Source organism: Corvus brachyrhynchos, unplaced genomic scaffold, assembly GCF_000691975.1.
Source record: "Corvus brachyrhynchos isolate BGI_N302 unplaced genomic scaffold, ASM69197v1 scaffold167, whole genome shotgun sequence".
Lineage (NCBI taxonomy): Eukaryota > Metazoa > Chordata > Aves > Passeriformes > Corvidae > Corvus > Corvus brachyrhynchos.
Window position 1 is genome coordinate 3700961 of NW_008239547.1, and position 24846 is coordinate 3725806.

Below are 24846 nucleotides of genomic sequence, written 5' to 3' on the forward strand. Positions count from 1 at the left end.
TAACCAAGAAAAAGAGTGACTCTAGCACAGAGTAGCATTGTATTAGCTTGACATGGTCTGTAGGATACAGATTTAAATATTTTTTTAGCATCTTCTGATGACTTTAATTCTTCCTTTAAAACATGTTTACACTCATCTTTTCACTACTCAATTATCTGCACTTCCTCAGTCTCCCATTTCTTCCCCAGTCTTTTTACAATTCATCTTACAAGGGCATCCCTATAACAAACCTGTACTCTTTAGCTCACAGTTAGACATGTTCATGAACGAGCTTGATTGTTCTAAGATTCAGCAGCAGGCAAATACAGGTGGACATATTTGTTCCCCTGCAATAGCCTTAAGGGTAATGTTCTGCTGTTTTCCTGAAGACTGTGGTGATGGCTTGGTGATACTTCCAGTTGCCTGTGAATTTTCCTATTTCTCATGTCTGTAACAGTGACGGACTCCAAGGGTAAAGAATGTTGCCTGATATTCCTGCTTATCTCAGCTGTAAACTGCCAAATCCTCACTGGATTTCTCTTCTCCCTTGGTTTGTGAATGGCTATCTCCCAGTTTTGAATTCAAATTCATACTTGTTCCTTAGTTTGATGTCTATCAATTTCTCCTGCTGTCTACTGTCCCACATGTCATTACTGGATCTTTGAAAATGCAAATCTATTTTCCAGCACAGCCATGAATTTTTACTTCAGAAAGAGGAAATATGTTCTGGTGTTTGGCAGAAAGAAAGCATTGATTCATCTGTCACAGGTCATAACCATTGTTCCATTCTCAGTCATAAGAACATTGATCGTGGAATTGACATAAAAGAAAAATTTCATAAACCGCCTTTCTAAACATTCTCAAAAATCCCCCTGTTTGTCTCCTCAGAATTTCACATGGTAGCTGACATACACCAGTGATCCCAAGCTTTTTATATAGACTCACTTGAGAAAACTGAATGTATTTTGGGTGCAGTTACAAATAGGTGAAAACTTACAACACTGGTTCTCTCACAACTGTTGTTTTGCAATTAGCAAATACTGTTTGAAGCAGTGGCAAAATGTGAAATACAAGAATCTGATTGAAATTACTTTCTGTTTATAATTTTATTACTGGTTTCCTGGACAAAAGCATGTATGTACACATTGAGTAGGGAATGGTCAGAAAGTCTAACGCTTTGAGAAAGTCTCTGGCCAACTGTTCAAGCACTCAGCAACTGTGTCATTCACACAGGCTAAATGTTTCCCTGAAGCATCACACATTCTTTGTATGTGAACACAGCACATGAACATGTGCTGAAGAACACCTGGGAATAGGCATGTATTGCAACCTAGTCAGAACTACAGAGGCTGTGACAATAATCCAACTGGGCATGATCACTGAAACACCAGATAACTGGTAAAAGATGAAAAAATATCAAACAAATCCAAACAAGTTTCCTAGAAAAAATATGATTGGTCCTGGAATAACCTGTACATAACAACTTCTATACAAATACAAAGTATGCTTTCAGTCAACTACTCACTGGAGAGACTAGAAGAATGAAAACACCCAGACATTCTGTCATCACTGCAAAGCACTGAGTAAAGACATCCAACGGTGCAGACACAGTGCTGCAACTACTGTCTCCCCCGTGCTGGACAGACCAACTGCATAGGCCAGGCAAGACTCAGCACTGTACTAACTCTTGCATTTGAGCAACTAAATCTCCTCCACCCACTCTCCTTGCCATCTGGGAAAGCCTCTCTAGCCTTTCTGAAACTCCAGTTATTGATTCGTGATGGCAATTCCAACAGTGCCAGCAAGGGAGTCAAGCTTGTAAGTGTTGGATTGGTCATCTGTGCCCTGAGCTGTCATGGTGCATGTGCTGATTTGCTTCACGATCTGCTCAGCTCTGGCAACACAGAACAAAAGCACTTGGACTAGCACATCTAGAAAAACGATCATAGGTCCAACAGAACATAGTGTCTCAGACTGCCCACCACATTTCATTTACTTGTCCTCACTGGACAGGAAACACTATGTCTCACTGGTCTGGTGTATCTTTCAAAAAGGCCTATTTGTTTCTTCACTTTGCCTTGCCGTTTTACGTATAACACAACACATAAACATTAGGAAGTGCTTGGAAACATCACAGCAGGATAATTGCAAATTAAATCAGACTTTATTTAGAGTTAGAAACTCTAAATGACCATAGGTGTTGTCCTCTTGTGGGTAGGAGAATTCCATACCCTGAAAACCAAAGACAAACCGAACGAAATACTTTTTGTAAAATGGATATGCCTATGCTGCAGTTGTAGTACTAGAAAGCAAATCATCTGACACTGATCTCCATGCTATCAAAGCTAGACAGGTAAGAAAGCTCAAGACAGCTCAAGAGACCTAGCTCGATGACTCTCACTGCACTTCTGTCACTTTATGATCTAGGGAGAAGAGGCTGAGGTATAGGTTTTTCACAGACTATTAACCTGAATCTTTGAACTCCTGACCTACTGGCTATGTTCACTCTACCATGGCCCAAGATCCTGTTAGCCTTCACCTCTCCCAGGGCACCAGGCTCATGTTCAACTTGCTTAACCTCCACTCCAGGTCTTTTTCCGAAGAACTGCTACCCTGACTGAGAGTCTCAACATGCAGCTGCTTCCTGTCACACTACTAATGCACATCTGCTTGTATGACACAAATACATGTGTGTACTGGCAAACATGAGATTCAGCCATATATTCTCTCGTGTTCAGGCCATCCATCAGTTATGAGAGGCACTTCCACTTTGGTTTTGTAATGAACCACATACAACACATTCAAACACTTGTCCACCCTAGTACAAAAACACAAGTTTCTTGTACACGAGAAGTGCAGCCTGGATAAAAAGTTTAGATGTAACAAACATGATCCAGGTTTCTTAATTTTGCAGCTTTTGTCTTTCTTTTTTCTGTTTTCAGTTCTGTTTTCAGTTCTGTTTTCTCTTCCATATCATATTATAGGCAATCCAGAATATTGTGAATAATCAAAAACATTAAACACTTGTTATACTTTTCTGTACATCCCTATTTATCTGGAAGTACAAATTAATGTTTTTTATTAGTCTAAATGCTTTAACTAGGACGGAAAAGTGAAGGTGACTCTAGAGTGAGATGGAATTATTCTAAAAGTGATCAACAGAATCTGCCTAATGTCCAGTGTGCTACGACTTATGAAACCTGAAATCTGCGTAATAAAATGAAAGAAGATCAGAAAATGGGTTGTGCCAGCTGAATGGAGAGAGAAGCAAGATCAAAAAGTCAACAAATGCTGGTGGTGTAGTACAGCATATATTCATTCCTCTGTGCTGCATATATGTTGCCAATATAATGCAACTGTGATAGGAAGGTGTTACTCTCCAGTGCTGAAAGGGTAGCTTAGATTTGAGTAAGTTCAAAAACTGAATATTTAAGTATTTTTGACCAGTCAATCCTGTAGTTTAAAGCCAACTACAGATAAAAGCATGACAATTCAGGACCATTAACTGTGCTAGAATTGAAACTGCTCACAATACACTACACTATCATAAATGCAGGCATAAACTCAACATTAATAAAAATACTACATTGTAAGTCAACTCTTACTGAGAATACATTTACCTGAACATCAAGTAAAATGAAAAGTCTGCATATAGTGAATCTTTCAGGGAATTTATGAGAATTGAGAACTCCTACTACCTCAATCTCTAAAGCCATAATGCTCACCTCTCCTGTGCCAAAGGAATAACTCTTCTGCCTTCAACTAGTGAGACAAAACTTTGCTAGAAAAATCTTTATGAGAGAAAATTTTGTTCTAGGATAAGGTCTTTGCAGAATGTGCTTGTGCTTAACTCCTAACATAAAAATTTTTATAAGTAAATGCAGAATTCACCGAAACAGCTCCAGGTAAGCCTTCGTATTATTCTATTTTAATTTGTAACCAAATCCAGTTACACTCAGTTCCTAGGTGACTTTCTGCAATATTAGGCAACCATCCATTAAGATAACCCAACTTCTTTAGCAAATGTCACTCGAGAATGTCAAAGTCTGATGCCATGTCACTACCAGCTTAGGTCAGAGACAAGTAAACGTGAATGTCCACATCATACTTCTATTCCCAAAACCCACCTAGCGGTAATATTTTTAGCACCAAAATCCTGTTTCCTAATTCACTAATTAGCTGAACATTTTTAGGATAAAGTTTAGAAAATTTGAGGTACACAGCAGTATTAAAGAACTATTTCAAATTAAAGATCTTTTTTTTTTTTTTGACCATGCCACACCCCTTCAATAGTTTGACCCCCAAATAAGACAAATCTTCCACCTCACCTTCACCACTCCATTTTCATTCATGGTGATACAGTTGTTGGGATCCTCTGAAAGTTGATACAAAGCCTGAGCTGTAGCTCTATGAACTAATGGATCCTTTGCTTTCAAGTAACGTACTAAAGGAGCCACAGCCTTGGTCTCTCCAAAGGCAACTCTATTGCTGCTCCACATGCAACAGTGGGCAATGGCCTCTGCTAAGTGACGTCTTAATTTGTTACTGTTCTGAAGAAGGTAAAAACATAATAAATTTAAGTCAACACACACAACAAAAAAGTCATTGGAAAGCAGAATTGTATTCTCACACATCTTTAAGGCATCCCAATTTAACTGCAGTACAATTAAAACTGGAGAGAGCTGTAAGGGATACAGCTATTAAAGTCCCTTAATATTCTTTTTATAGCAAGTGCTGTGAATTTTTATGTTATTTCAAAGGTACTTTTAGACTGACTGTAAATTAGATAAGACAGCATTAAAATGTAAAATATAGCCCCATCATTGAGATTTTCTGTATGTTCGGATTTACTGTTTTCTCAACCCTTTGTGCTTTTTTCATATGGCAGCTGCACCTCTCAAAAGCAATATTCTGCAACAGTAACTATTAAAATGAAGCTCATCTTCCAAAACAATTTTAGTAGCAGACACAGACTGTTTTGATGTCCAATATATGTCCCATAGAGGAATGATTATACAGCTCTTCCTTGTAGCTGCTGCAAAATCCACTGCTCTTGTGATAACCTTTTAGTTGGGCATAATGCAGTCTGATGTAAGAAATTCCAATGCTCTGTATGATATGTTTAAATGTTACTTACTGTGTTTGCTAGCTTGGACAACAGAGGGACGACTCCATGATCTGTCATAACAGCTAAGTTTTCTTCATCTTTAGCTATATTTGTAATGGCTGCACATACACTTGTTAAAACTTCCTTATCCTTTGATTTTAGCAAATTGACTATCAGTTCCAAGCCACCAACAAATGATCGAACCATTTCCCCAGAATTCTAAATGAGAATCAAAAGAAACGTAGTTTTAAAATATTCAATCAGTATTTATATGCAAATGTTTAAAAAAGAGATTGGCATGACATATTTATTCAAAACTTCAGCTATTGCTGTGTTGCCTTCACCAAGAAATCTGGCTAATTTGGAACTTGGAGCTCTTTTGATTGACATGAGAGTTAGACTGTTTTGCATACCACCATCCAGGCAGAAATTCAATGCCTCAATAAAGCTATCTATCATTTTTCATACCCTGGGATATAAAAGTCTCAAGCTGTCACTTTAGAAGGGTGCAAGTCCCTCTTATCAGTAGTATCAAAGTGGCCAGATGGGTGCCTTGCACACCTTAGGACATCTAACGCACCAACACACACTCCTGTTTAGGCTCTCAAAGTGTCTCCTGTTTCCTACACTTAGTCTGACATCTAAGACAAAGGAGCAACAATACCATTTTCTTGTATCAATGCAAATGAGTATTCAGGAATATTTAAGAGGGGGTATTACACCAGTCATGACTGCAACAGTGGGAGAACCATGGTGCACCTCAGAGTATGAAAAATCAATGTAAAATGTCACTAAAGGACATGAAAATTACCCTGGAAAAATGTCTAAGTTTGCCCATAAAAATGAAATAGGAAACAGCGTGCCTTGATCTTGAATACAGTGGGCAGACCTGGTCTATTTTTACCATCTTCAAAAAGTTACCATAAAATTAAAAATGGTTTAGAAAGACAACAAGAATAATCAGCGATAGGTAACTGCTCTGTAGAAGGAATGACTAACCAACTAGGACACTCAAGGTGATAAAAGAAAAAGAAGGAGCAGTGTGATATAGATGTACAGAACCTTGAGTAGAGTAGGAAGAGCACACCAGGATTTCTCCTCTAGGAGAAGATCTGGGATCATCAGAAGAAATTAGTAGGTGGCATTTTTGCTCAAAATCAAAGTTGTTTTTAAACAATGTGCAGTTGAGAAGTTGGAAGTCCTTGGAGCAGGATTGCAGTGGCTCTCAAAAAATTTACATGTTAGACAAATTCAAAGAAAAAAAAGAAAATCCCCTAAGGGTTATTCAATATGAAAGTATTCACTCTGATTTAGAAATTTCCTGAGCACAGAAGTCCTGAAGTGATGTTATGGTGGCACATCTGAGGGTGGCATTGGACGGTCTAGTGTCAAACTGTTACTACACTGGAACGAGAGTCAAGTTGGTTGTAACTTCGTAGGATAAATTCCAGCCTGTGCTTCTCAGTGGTGATAAATGTGAAGCAATGGAAAGAAAGGTCTGCAAGTGGAATTACTTTGTTTCTTTCAACAGGTCAATAGGAGTATTTTGAATAAAAATTAACAGACACTCCTGAAACCCTTTGGACTTCATGTAAGTGCAAACATGGATTGTATGAACTTTCCTAGGGCTAGGGAGTGACCCTGAAGACCAAGCATGGTTTTGATTATATTTATTTCTTTTTGGGAGCTGATTTATGGACAGAGTAGGGTCCAACTGTATTGTGTTAGCTTTGCTGAGCAAATCCATCAAATCACGCATGGACTTGGTAAATGAAGATTTCTTAAGATGCTGCAGTTTCATCTTTTTTTTAGTTCAGGGTCTAAATGTCAAACAGAACTCTTAGCTGTGATGTTTCCTTCTCACAGAAAGCAAAAGCAGTGGGTAGGCCCATTGGAAATGAAACACTTTTTGCCACAGGCAGAACAAATCTTGAGACTGGAAGGGAGAGGTTAAAGCCAAACTGTGTAATGGCGAAAAACAGAAGCCACAGCATGTGGGAAAAGGGCAGCATCCAAGAGCAAACTTCATGCAGAAGTCCTAAAACCCCCAAAATGAAGAAACAAGAGGTCCTTATAGAAATTAAAATAGAATCTAAATGCAGAAGAACAACAATAAAGGTTTGTGGCTCAGAAAAGCAGTTGAGAAAGAGAAGGAAAGGCAATGCTCTGCCACTTCTATCACCATGTGAGCTGCATGTAGAGGCAGGTGGGCTTAACAGAGGGTTTCCCATGGATACACCAGCATAAATGTTCCTCTATCATTGCTAGTGGATGCATACCACAATATAATGCATCTACAGACAACCACCTGAATTAAAACACTGCTTCTCCACATCAGTTTTCATGTTTGTCTTGAAATTTTAAAATTTGACCCAAGGCAATATATAATGGGTTACTGAGAAAGCTTTCTACACAAAAATTTCTTACCTACATATATTCATGTAGAAGCTAAATGACAAGACATGGGAGGAGGAAAGAAGATGAGATATTTTACATTTACTTTCATTCTTTGAAAGTCACTACAGCATTATCTTGGGTATAAATATTGGCTCAACAGATGAGAAAGGCTTCTGTTCAACAGGTAAATGCTACAGTACAAGGCCTAAGATTTGAACGGGACCCTGAACATGATTCTGTGTTTCTGCATTGTTCCGATATCTATGTATTATTATTCCTGCTTTTGAAAGATGTTCCATGAAGCCTTTATCTCATCTTAATGAACCAATACCAACCTTTTTTATTTTTCTACCTGTACATATTTTCTTTCCAGGTGATTATAACCCTATTTGTTTAATTTCTCTTCTGACAAGCTTATACTTTCCACATTTTGTAATGGAGTACATCCAACTAAAGTCATGGAATAACATATAAACAATCCAGCAGTAAGAAAAAGGAAAGAGTTTCAATAATCATCTGTGAAACCAACTAAACACGAGGATTGAACTTTCTACCAATGATGAAAAGCAGAGGGAAACTGCAAAAACCACATGTCAGGGAAGTTTCCCAAATGTGATTGTGGGTGTAGTCTGGTGGTCTGTGCAAGACAAAGAGAAAAGCAAAACAGCAAGAAATTTGAAGAACAATGAGTGGAAAGAAAGACCAAAATGAGAGCTTTAAAACCCATGATGTTATGTACAAGATTTCTTTTTTTCAGAGAAATTCAAACAACAAACATGATCTTTTTTGTATCATTTAAGCAAAACCACACACTTCCTTTGTATGATAGATTTCTAGATTTCTTTTTTAAACTGAAGTATTTGTATGTATTATATTTAATTGCTATATCTCAATATTTAAAAAAGAATTTATATGAAGTTGTGCATGTGATTGCAGAGGCCTAGACTTAATTCTTTTTAATCTAAGTTCTTTGAGTATACTTGTATTAATGATCAGATACTGCTCATAGTGTAAAGCCTAAAGTAACTTCTGTGACTTCAGTTTTCAAATACTCTCAGGCATTTTCATTTATAATTTTTTTATTAAAATAAAAGAAAAAAAGAATATATAGCATGTCTTTGGAAATACTCCTTTACTTTTTGTTTCAATTAGAAAAAAATGCTATCCTTAAATTCCACCTTCTGAATTAATTGACAAACAACTTACTTTGTCCGACAACCTAAAGGGTTTGTAATTTCCAGCTATTGGTGTGTGTTAAGCTTTCATATTTATCTGTACTATATTTTATCCATGTCCACTCCCTTACCTCTTGTGACAAAATCTTATTTCTTGGTCGTCCTAATAAGGTTATTCAGGTAGAATTAGGCAGGAAAAGAATTCTAGAATAAAGCTTAAGAAACTGTCATTAAAGAGAAAAACATGGATAAAATCACTGAAAAGCAATGAAATAGATAATTTCATTGTATATCTGAGTGCATGTGTTAACAATAGGCAGAATGCATCTGTTTTAACAATAATATTTCCTGAGCTGAACAAAGTAAGAGGCCAAATTCAAAGATAGCTAAGAAGTAATAAAAATGTAAAAAAAAAACTGAAAGGGGGAAGAGAGCTTTATTGTATTAACAGGAGGAAACTTCATTTTGTATCTTCATCCTTATTATAGTTTTTAATGCAACACTTAACCTGAGGTGACATATGAAAAAACATGGATTGTTAAATTACGTTTTAAGCGGCTAAAAAAAGAGATAACAGAATCTTTCATGACTTCATGTCACCTCATCTTCTAAATATTGGAGAGCAAAGGTTTTGTCCTCAGAAAGTATGAAAAATACTATTTTAAAATTGGATTTAAGAGGAGGAGTTTGCAATCTCAAGCAGTAAAAAAACACTTATCTGGCATAGATGCTGAGGCCAGAAAGTTACCTACTGTGTTAATAAAAGCCTCATCCCACTACTCTTACTACATACTTGCATCTTGCTGGCCTGCATGACTATTAACAAGATCCAGTTAACTTTGCCTTTTCACTTATTTCTGTATTAGCTTCAGCCAAGAAAAAAAATACTGTGAGACAGACCAGCTTTGCATATTTTTTTAAAATAAGAGCAGAAACTGTTATGGTATTTGCAGGACTTGATCTTTGTGGTATTTATACAAGGAGAACATTTGCAATTTTTGAGTTTTCTCATCGTCATATTCTGTGTTTTTTGTGTTTATTTTCATTAAGTAAATAAAGTTCATCAGTCTTAAGTTGAGACATAAAGGTCTCATAGAGGAACTACAGGATTCTTTTGTAACATAATTCCTTTCTTATTTCTTCCAAAGCAAAAAGTGTTTTCTTTATTTGAAAGATTTAAAGCTAAACACCTTATTACAAAAACACATTGTGTTTATCTTTAAAATATACTCCACTTGAAAGATAAAAGTTTCTCCACTAAAGAGAAGTAATATATCACTCTTAGGACATCTTAAAAAGCTTAAGGTGTCAAAGCTAATTTGTCAGATTGAATTACTTTTGGCCAAAAAAGTGATGGTGTGGCTATGCAAACAAACTTTAGTTATCAAGAGTCATCTTTAAACTACCTTTTCTTTAATGAAGGAAGCTTTTCCTTTCCATTTTCTATTTCTAACTGAATAACTTCTCATTCTAGTGCACAAGGCAATTTAAAGTTCAAAATAAAGAAATGCAAAAAAGTGTCTATATCATAGCTGCTTAGTGAAAATGGGAAATGCAATTTGTACATGGTAGTTTCTATTCATTGTTCTTATTAAATAACTCAGTGGTAATATTGATCAAATTACTTTATATTTTAAGGCTAATCTTATTCCCACCTATACAAACTTGGAGGCTTCCACTGTAGCAGAACAGATGAAGAAACTGTAAGACGAAACTACTTCCCAACATCTCACAACTTTTCTTCTGTGTGAAAATGCAATGTATTGGAAAATGCAATGTGTTGGGAGAAGAAGAGCAGACAATGAACATGGATTTTCCTCTCCTCTTTACTTCACAGAACCAACTAAAGACAAAGCAACACAGCAGAGTTGCTTTAATATGGTTCCAATGCTACTCTATAGCCTATAAGAGCAGGATTCCTCTTCAGAATTTCCTCTCTCTCTTCAGGGATTTGATCATTGGCAACTGTATTGCTATCGACAGTTTCAGGAAGCCAAAGCAAAGTCAATTATCCAAGCATACAGCCCAAGAAGGCATGCAATGCATGTTCTCTAAAAAATGGCAGGGGTAAAACAGTACCTAGTGACTAATGCAACTTTTAGTAGTCCTTCTGTCTGTTGTTTTCCTTACTTTTCAGTCTGGCAGACTATACCTGAAGTTCAGTCCTGGGTAATTGCCAAAACCCTTTTTTTTTTTTTTTTTTTTTTTTCTTCACAGAAGCAGTGAAACAATGAATAGCAAAGTCCTTTGAGGCTACAGTTGTCTCAATTATTTTAGATTATTTTGAGGAGCATTTAAGTAATGGAAGTAGGAGAAACAGGTAACATTGAATAACTGGAAAAACCGGGAAAACATCATTTCTATTGCTTTTGTGTTGAATTGAATTCAAACACATCTAAGCAAACTTCTTATAATCATTAATACATTTATGAGATAGTCATCACTAATATATAATTTAATATTGTAGAGATGCAAGACAGCAATATTAGGATGTTCTGAGGACAGTCTAACTAAACAATCAGTGCAGTGACAACACAAACTGAGAAGTTGTTAAAATAGTTAATGTTTGTCTTTGCATGTCTGGCATGGTTCCAGAAACAGAGTGGGATATAAGAAGGCAATCATATCATATTGTACCACTCACCATTACAGACCACTGAGAATCTGAACAAGCAGCATAAAATATGTTTTAGTTCAATTAAAAGTTTCATCACTAGATAAAATGATTGCTTGAAATCTTCTGGTTTGTATTATGTAGCAAATGAAACACAATGATCTCCATGCTCTTTTCTTGCTTTAAGACCAATGGAAGTCCCACGTGGCAAGTGAGAGGGTAAAGACAGGAAAAGAGTGACATGGACAAAAAGGAAAAGCAAAGAAGGGAGGAAAAAATTAGAGAAGATGGGGTTTAATCCTCTTCTAGATTTTAAAAATTGAATTAGTGAGTCAGACTTAAAAGTAAAGAAACTACACAGTATGCTGTTGACTAGCATGTGTAGCTGTTAATAAACCAAGCTACAAGAAAAGCTGGTCAAATATTTTCCAGTGGAACAGTATTCCATCAGAAAATGCTAATGGAATGGAACCAAAACCTTCCATAAGAACACAACGACTTCTTGAAAAGTTTTGACAGAAACCAGGCAGAAAGGCAGGCTAAATAACCAATGTGTCTCTTCATCTTTTCTCTTGTCAGCCAGATGGCTGGTGAGTAGCCTGCCAGGCTGCTTGGCTTCTAGTTTTCATAGAATCCCTGACTTCTTGCCTGATGGGCTGCCAAACAGCTGGAAATCCAGGTCTCCAGGAGCTCCTAAGCTTTCTGACATCTCGTGGTCTCCAAGCTCTCAGGCAGCTGCTTTGCATGGAACTTAGGGCCCAAGGCTCCTGTGTGAGGGAGATACAGGCTACACCCTTTGCTTCCCGGCTTCCACGTTATGTGTTTTACAGAGACTGGACTCCTATATTTGTAGACATTAAAGACCTCAGGGTAATTTATGTCAGTCCATTCAAGATCTCAAGCATGTCTGCAGGAGGCTCAAATAATTCCTGAGAGTTGGTTCACTAAACTAGGCAGCCTGTGTCAAGAGTCATTGGATGAGCTGGTTCTGTATGTACCCTGTAAGCACTGCAGTCACTCATGGATTCACGAAGCCAGGTCTGGATTCCTGGGCTTCCTAAATCTCTGAGGATCCTGGTTCTCTGGAAGGCTTCAGGTGCAAGCCAAAATTTCCTTTTTGTCTCTCTTATGGTACGCTTGTACTGCTTAGTTAATAAAAAATGCTTAAAAATTTGGAAGATCTAAATCCAGATATCAGGGATTAAAAACTGCATAAAATGAGAGCAAATATAGAGAAGTAGGTATGACAGATGTAAAAAATCTGAATGTCTAGAGAAAACAAATAGAAAAATGGAAGGAGAGCAGTAAGAGCACTAAGTTTGAACCACGAAGGTTTCTGTGGAAAATTGCAAAAAGCACAGCAAGGCAAACAAAGAAACTGGAAAATACTGTACATGTGCAATAAGGTAATTTTGACATTTTAGGCTTAACCCAAGAATGGTACATAAACAAAAATGCATTGGTAGTAGTTAACTAAAATATTTAAATGTAAAACAAAGGAACAACAGTGTGCAGTATGGAGCATGATTATACACTATAGTTTTAAATTAGTAAAATGTGTAATCAAAGCATTTTAATGTATTTAAAACAGCAAATAGTTTTACTATTTTTTAAATATTGTAAGAATTTCCAACTTCAACTACATTTCTTTGTTATTCTTAGAAAAGAAATGCTCTCTGTGGTTTTACACATATGGTTATGTTAAACTTTCCATAACAAGCAAAATCCATGTAAGAATAGGCCATCAGCAGCATATTTTCTACCCATAGGTTAACTCCAGGCTGATGACTACAAAACTCACTTCCTCATTACATAATACTGTTGCAAGACTGAAGACTAATTGACCTTCACGTGAACCCATTTTGTGACCCTTCCCTCTTAAACCTGGTTTAGTTTTGATTTGGTTTGGGGTCTTTTTGTGTCAGCATGGGCATTCTCTATCCCCTTATGAAAGAAATACACAGACAGCTTCAGATGTCTCATGATCTTTCATCACACCCATGATACTCCCCTGTAGAACTGAAATCACAATTTATCAGAAAGGGTGAGATGTCATTCTACAATATTTTAAGAAAACAGAATAACTTTCTCACTCTTGTTTTTCAAATGCCTGGTTTCTGACTCTTTACTTGAATTATTTTGACAGACAAAACACAGCACTGTGACAGCTACTGAAAAATGATTAACTCTACCCTAGCTGAAACCAGGACAACTATATACATAGGTGGCTTAATGAAGTTCTTTAAGAAAGCGTCTCAGTTGTAGCTACAAAAAGGCTAAAACTGAAAGTTGAAAGCTGATACGCAGGCACATGGGACAGAAAACCACGATGCCTGACATTACCATTCATGTTCTAATGTTTGCACCCAAAACTCTACTAAATATGAGGACAGAAAATAACCCCTAGAATTTTTTTCCCTTTTCTCTTTTTTCTTTTAATTTATTTAAAGATTCTAGTAGAAAGTTCCTCTGTGAGGAAACAGGAATTTTCATACAGACTCAAGCTGGCAGTGTTCCTCTTATTGGCACAATACATTTGGGTGATTTTTATAATAGCCCAAATTATATCTTTGCAGAATTTCTCCAAATGTTTATGTTTGAGCTGATGTATGTTGGGAGAACATTACAAATACTGTTTTTCAAAGGAGCATCATAACCAAATATTGCTGTTCCAACATCAACAGGGTTGAATAGACATCTCTTATTCATTTTTCATAATCATTTGTGTTTCTTGGACAGTGCACTTACACTTTGCCACTAGCAATGTGCCTGCAGTAGCAACTTTTCCTTTTGGAAGTAAGGAACTAATTAATAAGAATCTGCTACTATTAAGATAATTCCTTTGAATAAATGACATTTGTGACTCTTTATGTCTTGTATTTTAAAGAAAGGTATGAACTAATTTATCCAAAATCATGAGATAGTTGTCTAAAACTCCTAAGCAGCACTTTCAGGTACTGTGCAAATTTTCTCAGGAGAGTTTTATTACACAAATTATACCACTGACAGCAAGATCTTCACTCTACAAGAAATTCATCAAGCTAAAAATATTTAGAACTAATGCTGGCATATGAGGTGATGATTGACATGAAACCAATATTGTGGTTGTCAGAGCTCTAACAGTCTATGTACCAGAGTGTACAATTTATATCCTCTATTTAAAAAGTCGTAGATCTGTCATGGACCAAATATCACTGACCTTTATCATATTTCTGTAATAAACAATATCACTTAGCTACATCACACTGATAAAATTCCATTCTGTGGGAAGTACTCTTAAACAGATTATGGTGAGAGTAAGCATGAAAGAGAAACATGTAATCACATACTATGACAATAACCATCCTATCAGAATGATTGATTAGCTTCTAAGATTTTATAAACACAGAAAATAACCTTTAACTTGGTTGTAAAATGAAAATGTCTGTGCAGAAAAATGGATGCTGCATTACGTTGTTATAAAAATTTGTTTATGATACTACTAACAAGTTCAATTTCATCTGTGAACCTCCACAACACAGAAGAGAACCACTACAGCTTCCACAAAAGAACACAAAAAGAAAACAGACTCCATTCTCACAGCTATTGGAAACACAGTTTGCAGTCCCAAGTACAGGCTTAGAAAGGCCAGAACACACATAACCCTTTAAAGTCATGTCCTTATTACCACTTTTGAATCAAGCACTGCATAAACCAAACTTCTTTGTGGAAGATCATGTAATTTGTTGAATAATATTAACTTTGACCAAAAAAACCCCAAATTCTCTTTAGATAGAAATAGTTGCTGCACTTTGTCAGTGTGGGTGTAGTTGCTGCTTTATACATATTTCTTTCTATTCAGTGTCAGCGGAAAGGGTATTATTGGTTAGGTTTGTTTCAGTGAGACACTTGGTCTCAGTGGCACACAAAGAACTCTTTGTGGGATCACAGATTAGCATTAGGGCAGGCAGCCAAGAGAGATGAAAGGAGGGTAGCTACACTAAGGGTGTACATAGCTTGCACTCATCAAACGCCCCAGGGAAAAAAATGAAGAAAAAAATCCATGTAATGCATTATTTCAGTAGTTGTACTCTATTCCCTTAGTTTCTAAAAAGTGCTTTTAGTGGAAGTTCTAGCAATGTGCAGTTCTACTCTGGCCCTTCAAGTCACAGAGTCTTACCTACAGGAAGTATCACCTCAGTACTGAGATCAAGTAGTATTTTAACATTCAGTTATAGCAATATTGTTCAAGAGAGAGGCAGGTATATTCGTATCTTGACAGAGGAGACATGTTTAGACTGTACCACTAGGTACCAAAAAACTTTACTGCACTAGAGTGTACATTTAGATAAAAGCATGAAAAGATAATTCAGAATAACTAGCATGTGCAAAAAATGACAAGCAAGCTGCCATTTTAGAAATCATTGTGAAGAAATATAAAATGCTTAAGTTATAAAAATCAAGACCAAATATTCTCACAATATATCCATATATCTCTATATCCATATATCTCTAACTACACCAAATCATCTACATAAATTAATAGCAGCCAACTGAGCAGTGCTCAATTCCGAACAGGAAACTGCCTGCGAAGGATGCTATGGATATCTAGCACTCTGAAGGAATTACTATTCTTTACATAGTCAGGATCTCCAATTTTGTGTGGAAGGATATATATATTTTAGTATAGTAGAGAAAAGATGCAAATGTTGCATTAAATACAGAAGTAAATCAGAAGTGGAATCTAGTACTGTACAAGGATTAAGGAATAAAGTTAGTACTCTAGGAAACCTCTAATGGGAAACAAAACCTTGCCCATTTATTTTACCACATGTCAGTGCTAAGAATACATAGAAGATGACATGCAGATTATCCTCACTATTTTATCTCTATTTGGAAACTGACATGAAATAAATGAATAGCTCAGTCTTCTGTGCACAAATGACCTGCACAACTACCACTATTCACAACTGGCACTTTTTGTTGGCAGTCTGAGCAGAAAACCTGAAGATTACATTGGCACCGAGTCTAAAATACACTCTGAAACCAAATGATGGTCTCTTGAGAACACAGCTGAAGTTCCTCACAGTGGAGAACAACTAGAACTACCCATGCTATTCATAGCCTGTGAGTAGAAGCTTTCTGTTTTCAGCATTCTCAGATTTTCATCATGCTTTATTTGGCAACAGTAAGGTTAGGTCCTGGTAAATTATTAAAATATATTTGCCAATCCAGAAAACACTGTAAAGGCAAAACAGATTATATAATGGGTGCTAGATGGAGGACTATTCACTTTTGAAAAGTAAATATGTTTTTTAGGCAGCTAACAGAATTAAAAGAGTGTAAGTAGCAAACAGCAAAGTATTACTGGAAATTATCCAAATATAAAAATTATACATGAGTATATATATAACAAAACTGCTACTTCAAATACTTTCTTACCTTAGCATTTTCAATGCAAGGACAAAGAGCCCAAGCTGCACTCGCTTGAACATCTGGGTCAGGATTTTTCAACAATGACCAGAGTAGGCGAACTCCATCTAGACTGTCAATTATCCTATTGCAGAAACAGACCAAAAAGGGAAAATCAATTATGGAGTATACAATGCTGAATCTCAAATTATATCAGTTTGTTTGGAACACTGCTCTAAGAAACACTGGCATGATTTTGACACAGTTTTGCTTTACGCAAGTGCTTGTGTTTTATTGTCAGCTAATCACCATCAACATGCTCAGTAAACAGTGCCCACTACAACGGATGGGTGTGAACAAATGATGTAAAGACAGAATGTTTTCTAACTAAATCTCATTAATGTTGTTTATTTTTTTCCAACGCTGTCATTCAGAGCTCTTATAGAAGATAAAGTAAACTACATTATAACCAGAACTCATAAATGTGAAAACAAGCATGTGACTTTTTAACGATCTGCATGCAAAGTGAAATCTGAATTTGAGTATACTGGCTTCTTTCATATAGTAACAAATACTCTCCAAAACAAATATTTATGCCCAAAACTATGTACTTAACTTTTTATTCAGTCTATGCTTAATGTATTTACCTTGCTCTATGACATATTTTAAAATACTATGTTTCTAATCAAGCATTAGAAATTAAAATGGTCACACCACAGAGCATCCTTTGTTGGGCACGAATAACGTGCAACTTGTTTCCCATATGTTCCTTACTAACAAGACCAACACTGAGCACTATGTTATAACTACTTAAACATACTGTAATCAAAGTATCTTCATGACTAGCTGAGAAATGAATTATCATCAGAATCATCTCTACACCATCTGTGTTATGTTTACATATTGATCAGGCTTGGGGATCATAATTTCACATTAGGTTCCAGTGAATACCCTAAATGGAAAGGAAGGTCAAACAAAACTTAATAGCCTTTATTAACATGCCTTTTTTCAAAAAACTGTGTTAAACTCAAAGCAGATGAGCTGAAGAAAAGCAAGCACACCTTAATTGTCTAACCTCAAAAGTAAAAAATTCAGTTGCATACAACATGTTTGTATCTTTAACTGTAAATGCAAGAGAATTCAAAACACATTTTTAAGAGAGCTTAAAAACAGCAGATAAAGCATTTCATTTGTGTTCACTATTTATGCTTTGCCAGGAAATTTTCAAACTAACTATAAAATGAACTTTGTATGTAATTCTATCATCATTTGAAGCAGAAAAAATAAATAAGGACATGAAGCCTGTCTAAAATAAGCAAGGACTTTATTCACAACATTTTTATGCAAACTGGTTAAACAACTATGATTTTCGAAATAATACTTTTTCAACAAAACTTTGGTTAAGCTAAAAAACCCTAAGTTTTTTAAGATCTGCCAGTTTCAGTATAGCTTATTTTACACGCTCAGCTCCAAATCAACTGCCAGAAAATCGTCATTCAAAGGACAAATTCAGAAGTCTTAACACAACAAAATACAACAACATGAGCACAAACTACACAATTACACATATACGTTCACGTAGTAAGGATGACTTAAGTAAAAGCTTCAAAATGAACTTTTAAGTCCCTCTGAACCCCAAACACTTTTAAGCAATTTTAACATTATTCTCCTGTCATTTCAGAAAGTACAAGGAATTTTTTCCTATATTGGAATTAATTAAAAAAGAACTCATGAATCTTTCCTCTAGTCAAGCAGACTACTGATCATTTACCAACATGAGGTACTTCCTCCCAAGAGGGACTAAATATAAATGACCCAGCTCCAACAAGTATATAAAAATCAAGAGATAGAAGCCAAATACTGAGCTCAGATTTTTCCACCACACTTAAAAAAACAACCTCTAGGCTGATTTATCTTTCCTTTCTATTTTTTTTAAAGCTCATTTTCAATTGAAGGTTTACTTTCATTTTCTTTTCAGTTTTCTTGTCTTCTCTTCAGTGTTTCAAGGTAAAATAGACTCACTCTATCGTTAATTTTCTGAAGTGTTTTGCCTCTCCCTTAAGGACCAGAAAGACCAGTTGTCTTAGATCAACAGAACCCAGCTCAGAATACCTGGAAGTATAGTTCTGTGACCATTCAACATGCATAATTTTAAACTAGGAAACAGTAGAGACAAAATAATAAAATCTCCAAATTACATTGCTCATCTCTGATTACTTGCAGTTACACCAGATTAACAAAAATAAAAAACACTCCACATACAGGAATGATGCTCTTAAATTCTCATTCTGGAAGAATTATTATTGTGTAATCATCATGCAAGCACAAATCTTGCTATTTTCATCTTGCTGAGAATATACATTTGCCAATCTAGAAAGCACTGCTAAAGAGTTCAATTTTTTAATCTCCCTATGGTTTCACTGCACAATCCAGCAGATGAAGAAAATGGGTGCTGAGTGTATTTGCCTTAACAGCAAAGGGAACACTAAAATAAATGGTCCTGAACAATGTTTCCTCTATAAAAGGGCTTAGACATTAAAGTCCTTCCTATGTAAAAATTCCTTTTTAAAGCAGACAAAAATACACATTCAGTTTTCTTTACAAATAAACAAAGAGAGGAAAATAGTCCTGTAATCTTGAAAATTGTAGCTTTGATGACATATGCTAAACAATATTATGATTTGCTTTTGTATATAGTTTTTGTATCCAATTTTCTTCTCAAAATGTATTATAATATTATTAGCAGGATGCGGTAATAAAGCTTCTTACCACAATAAATACAAACAAATATAAAATTTACTTTGGTTGGCATTCAGTTCTGTATTCATTCATAGTTAGCACATTATTCACTCTGTGGTTTCAGGCAGTTAAATTATGTATTTTATAATAATTTTTTGATATTCTGATGATAAAATTAAACTGCAGTAGAATCTGGAGCAAGGAACTACTCATGGGACTGTTAAAAGATGGTTTTTTTAATAAAAATATAAAACATTTTCTTTGAAAACGGAATGAAATCTCATAAAAGCTGAAATAATACAATATTTAGTTGATATAAAAATCTTTATTTAATACTTTAATATTCAAATATTTAACTGCTTTATAGAATAGTTGATCTGCTATTGTATGTACATATGTATGTAATGCATCTAATGTACAGGACATTATTAATAGTCAAAATCTTAACAGGAATGAAACTCACCCAAAGTAGAAATGTAAACTTTATTATAAGTAATTGCCACTTGTTCCTTCACTGTAAGTACATAACAATATATAAATATGTGGAATTCAAAAGCAAGAATCCAGTTTCTATTCCTTAGTATAGCAAAGGCATCTCACAACAGAACCGGACCACCTCTTTTAATTCAAAGCCCTCTATCACATTATTTGATCACTGATATAATTTAGAATAGGTGTAGATTATTCTGCTCCTCAAAATAACTACAAGAAGTTGCAATGGCAGTTAGAACTGGCTGAAGAGGCACTCCTGTCGTGTACTCCTGCGCTGGCCAGACATAGTAGAGGTGAAGGGATATATTCAGCTGACATCATCATTCCTACCAAAAGGCAACTGCAAGGTGTAGGACCAAAACATCTCCCTGCTTCCAACACAGAACATACGTATGGTGTACACAGAATAGGTTTTATGGGCAAATAATTTTAATGCAGTTAAACCCATTCAGAGATGACTGCAATTTTTAGGTTAAGTGAATTGGTATTTGCTATTTGACCAGTGCAGATTGGTCAATTTAAGATAATTTTCTTAATTACTTTTGTTGTCTATTCACAGGCAAAAGTTGCTTAATGAAGATTTTCCACATTATTTAAGAATCTCAATATCATTAAATCATTGAACAGTATGAGCAAGATGTGGCTTAAAATTCTAGAAATTTACTTTGCTTTTTTAAATATATCTGAAATTACCAAAGCCTTTAATCTGAAATAGTACTTCTCTTTCAAATTAAAACTTAATATTGAACATTTCCAGTAGAAATGTCAACATGAATTGCTTAAATACACATGCGTACCCACAGCCTAGACATCTGTTTGTCATATCTATCATCTTTCTCTGCTACAATGTTACTTACCAGAACTTTGAGAACTTCAGTTTAATTGCCTGCCAATTTAGACCACAAATACAAATGTATAAAGTTATACGGACTCTGTATTGTGCTCACTGGTAAGATTACAGGGTTTAATTCTGTCAGAATGTAATCTCATCTTTTTTGAAACCACAATTTAGCATTTTTCTTAAAACTTTCACTAGTTTCTGCTGACTGCTTTGATAAATAGTATTATATACCAATGACTAAAACTCCATCTGCTTGGCTAAAATAATTGTACATTTTAGTTTATAAGATTCTAAGCCCTCAGTTTTGAATGCTAGTGATGCAGTCTATGGATTTTCAAATGGAAAGGGCAAATGAATAAATCTAGAGTCAGTTGAAGAATAAGCACTAGTCCTTTGTTTTTAGTAAAAGAAAATGAGTAACTTATAAAAAGTTCCTCAAAACGATAAATATACATGAAAATGTACCGCAGCATCTCTGTCAGTGTTAGTACAGCAGACCAAGTATGGAGAACAGCTTCATGCTGTCTACATAACAGTAAGGGAGTTCAGTCACATAATTATGTTGGGTTTTTTAGATAAGCAAACTTATTTTTGGCTGTGAGAGAAGCTGGCTGCTGTTTTTTTAATTTTAAATAGCTCAATAGAGTCAGTAAGAATCATTTAATTGTTTCAAGTTGCCTTGAAGTAAAGGATTGGTGCAGAAAAGTAACACTAGTGTACCTCCCATTCAGTAGTTGCAAGAGTCACAGTGTCAACTAGGAAACATAGCAGAAATAAAATACATAAAAGACATACAGAAGATGTAGATTCACCTATTCACCTATTAGTCTTTCTGTCAGTGCAAGCTTCCTCCATGGAACGTAAGATAATTGCATAGTACGTCCCTCAGAATTTAACTGCACTGCTTCACAGAATATTCTCAGCTTTTTCTAGTCCATAATGATGTTTTATTTCTTATATTAATCACAACCTCTTCATATACCCTTGAATCATTTACAGAAATTATGTGAGCTCCACTCTTGGTCTGTGTGGTCTTCACATACCTGCTGCTGCAAGGATAAGCACATTCAAAGTAGAAGACTGCTCAACTGAATATTTAGTCTCTAAGCCACACTTTCTTAAACACGCAGCTAATGAAACTAAGAATATATCTGAAAATTCTCAATCCTTATGAGCACTTCAATTTTTCTACATATGAAAGTCAATGATAGCAGAATCCAGGAAAATCATCATAATTTTCAAAGTTTCTATAATGCCAAACTGAAAAACGTTACACTGTAAAACAGAGCCTGTCTGTACCACATGACAAAAAACCCCCAAGCCTCAAGACCTGCCAGCCAAATTTGACAGGACAAAGGCAGTAGAGAAGAACTGATTACCTAGAACCTGTCAAACCATTCTGAGAAATAATTGATTATGAAATAAAAAGTGAAATAGGGATCCAGTTACATGAATCTGAAAGACCATAAACAGCTAAGTATCAACCTGCTGCAATAGAAAGTTCTCATTACCTGTAAATACAGGCTACAAGTGGCTTTGCTTCTTTCTAGAAAGCAATCTTGGCACATTTCCACACCCTTGTTAAGATGTGTCTTTTTGGTTAAGAACTCTAGAAAATGTTTACAGAAAGAGACTGAACTCCACAGTAGTTTCTAGCAAGGCTATTTATTGTTTTAGGCCCCAGTTTAGTAAATGGAAAAGAGCCATACTACAGACTGTGTGTGTATTTCATGTCTTTGGTGACTTGTTCTTCCCCAAAAGGAGAACACTTTGGATGAGGAGATGAGAAGATACAATTTCAACTTCTGCTGCACTGGTCTGAGAGGAGGAGAAGATAGAGGAATGAATATACTTCTTTTTCTTTTTTTTTTTTTTTTTGAGAGAGAAGTGGGGGTCAGTGATGGGTGGGGAGGTTGCTTGTAATTGCCCTGTGAGAGGCAGAGCATTCAATCAAGAAAATCATTTAAACATACGAACAGTTACACTGCTGTCAATGTTTTAACTAAGCAGTATTTTTAAACATTTTGCTAAATTAGTATCAAATTTATCCATACTTGGATGAATCATGCTTTGGGAAAAATAGAGCAGCATTATCTCTTCTACTACTACAAGCATAGCTAGCACAATACATCAGGTACATGGCACAGTTTTGATAAAAATTTTTGTGTAACTTTTTTTTTTGCAGTAGCAAAAAGTATATTCTACACTTATTTAACATCTTGCTTACTTGCTAATGTTTTGAAATACTTTTAAAAACACTTCTAAAGTTGAGAACATCAACAGAGAATGTTTTATACAAATCAAATTCAGCATTTGACTCCTTTGTTCACTCTTTACAAACTCTAGAATATAAATTTTGTCCCAAACCTGTACTTTCTGCTTAAAGACAAGACAGACTTTGTTTTATCACAATTTAAGCAGCAACTCGGATTTTTTTTTTATGCTTATACTGAACACATTCCAGTATGAAGCAGTCCATACTGGATACTACAAGTGACAGTTCTGAGTACTGGAGTATGTCTGAGGTTTTATAAATATCAATTTATATTTATTGGCATTTAAGTTTCTCAGTATTTGCAATGCTAATTCTCTTAGGTTAATACCTTATGCTAAAGGCTGATTTTTAGTAGATTTTTTTTTATGCTTATACTGAACACATTCCAGTATGAAGCAGTCCATACTGGATACTACAAGTGACAGTTCTGAGTACTGGAGTATGTCTGAGGTTTTATAAATATCAATTTATATTTATTGGCATTTAAGTTTCTCAGTATTTGCAATGCTAATTCTCTTAGGTTAATACCTTATGCTAAAGGCTGATTTTTAGTGAGAAATGTCATTAAAATGATTTCATTTATTTATACTTTTATGCTACACGGCTAACTGCTCATACAACCCATGTTTACGGTTGTGTACCATCCAGCCTTTTGCCACTGGGTGACAGCCAAAGCATGAAAACAAAAGCCCTATTCAGGAAAAGAATTCCCTGCACTGCTATATGAATATCAAGTGAATTATGCAAATCAGAACAGGAGGAGCTTAATAAAACTCTCTTTCTGACCTCTCTTATGTATAAGGAGGGAAATATGCTGATAATCTTGAAGTAAATATCCTTGTAAGAAAACAGTAAGTGCAGCAAATGCCGACCTCAACATTTAACTGAAACACTTAATCATAAAACTCAACAATATTTGTAATTTGTACAAATCTACATCACAAAATCAAAGACAGTCTTTTTCTTTGGTTTTGCAAAGGAGTAAGGGGAGAAAAGAGTCCCAAACTGTCTGACTTCACAGAAGGAATGATGGAGAGGGACAAAAGAGATATACAATGCAAGTAATACTCTACTACAAAAAAAATGAAGTATATTTTCATGACAGTAAATGTGCATGTTTCCTTTTAGAATAACTTTCTCTAATTTAGGCTATTTTTAATTACTTGAGAACAGATGTAGAAAGAGAAGGTAAAACATGGACCTATCATGCAGCACTTCAAAATGATGCTTTGTAACTTTGAGTTTCAACTTTAACAAAAATCAATTTCCTAAAGGTTTATTTGATTTTTCTCAAAACACAAAAGCTTTACGTTCTATATATTTCCTTAATATTTTTTTTATCTATAGCACATTTACAGTAGGATGTAACTAACCCACACAGTTCTGTAAAAAGCAAAAAAGTAAAGTATCTTTTAAGTCAGATTAAAATTGACTATTTTTGCATCAGAATAACTAATTTTTTTCAATATTTAAAATTCTATTAATATTAACAACTTACATCATGTTTTCAGGTTCCATTGCACAAGCTCCCACTGCTTTGTTGACATTCACAAGTAGTGCCCGATCAGTTGTAGTCAGTAACTTCACTATAGGTGCGATTCCACCACATCTGCGGACAGTGCCTCGATTTTCTTGCTCTTGGCAACATTCTCCCAGTGCTCCAATGACATTTTTAAGGACCTCTTCAGGCTGATCAGTAAGCAGTGTTACCAAAGCTTCTACAGTTTTATATTCCTGAAATCTAAAAGACAACAATAAATCCAAAGCTATTATTTTCAGTATGTTACCACTACAAGCTTGATTTTATAATTTAAGTATTATTATAATTGAAGTATA

General features: G+C 35.3%; 1 protein-coding gene across 1 annotated transcript in view; it reads right to left on the bottom strand.

Annotated features, from left to right (window-relative positions):
* The window catches only part of ARMC4 (armadillo repeat containing 4), a 75038-nt gene that overhangs the window by 19971 nt on the left and 30221 nt on the right, over positions 1 to 24846 (bottom strand). Inside the window, 4 exon segments of the mRNA XM_017741557.1 lie at positions 4308 to 4529; positions 5117 to 5305; positions 16694 to 16808; positions 24509 to 24751. Of these exon segments, the coding sequence (XP_017597046.1) occupies positions 4308 to 4529; positions 5117 to 5305; positions 16694 to 16808; positions 24509 to 24751 (769 nt within the window).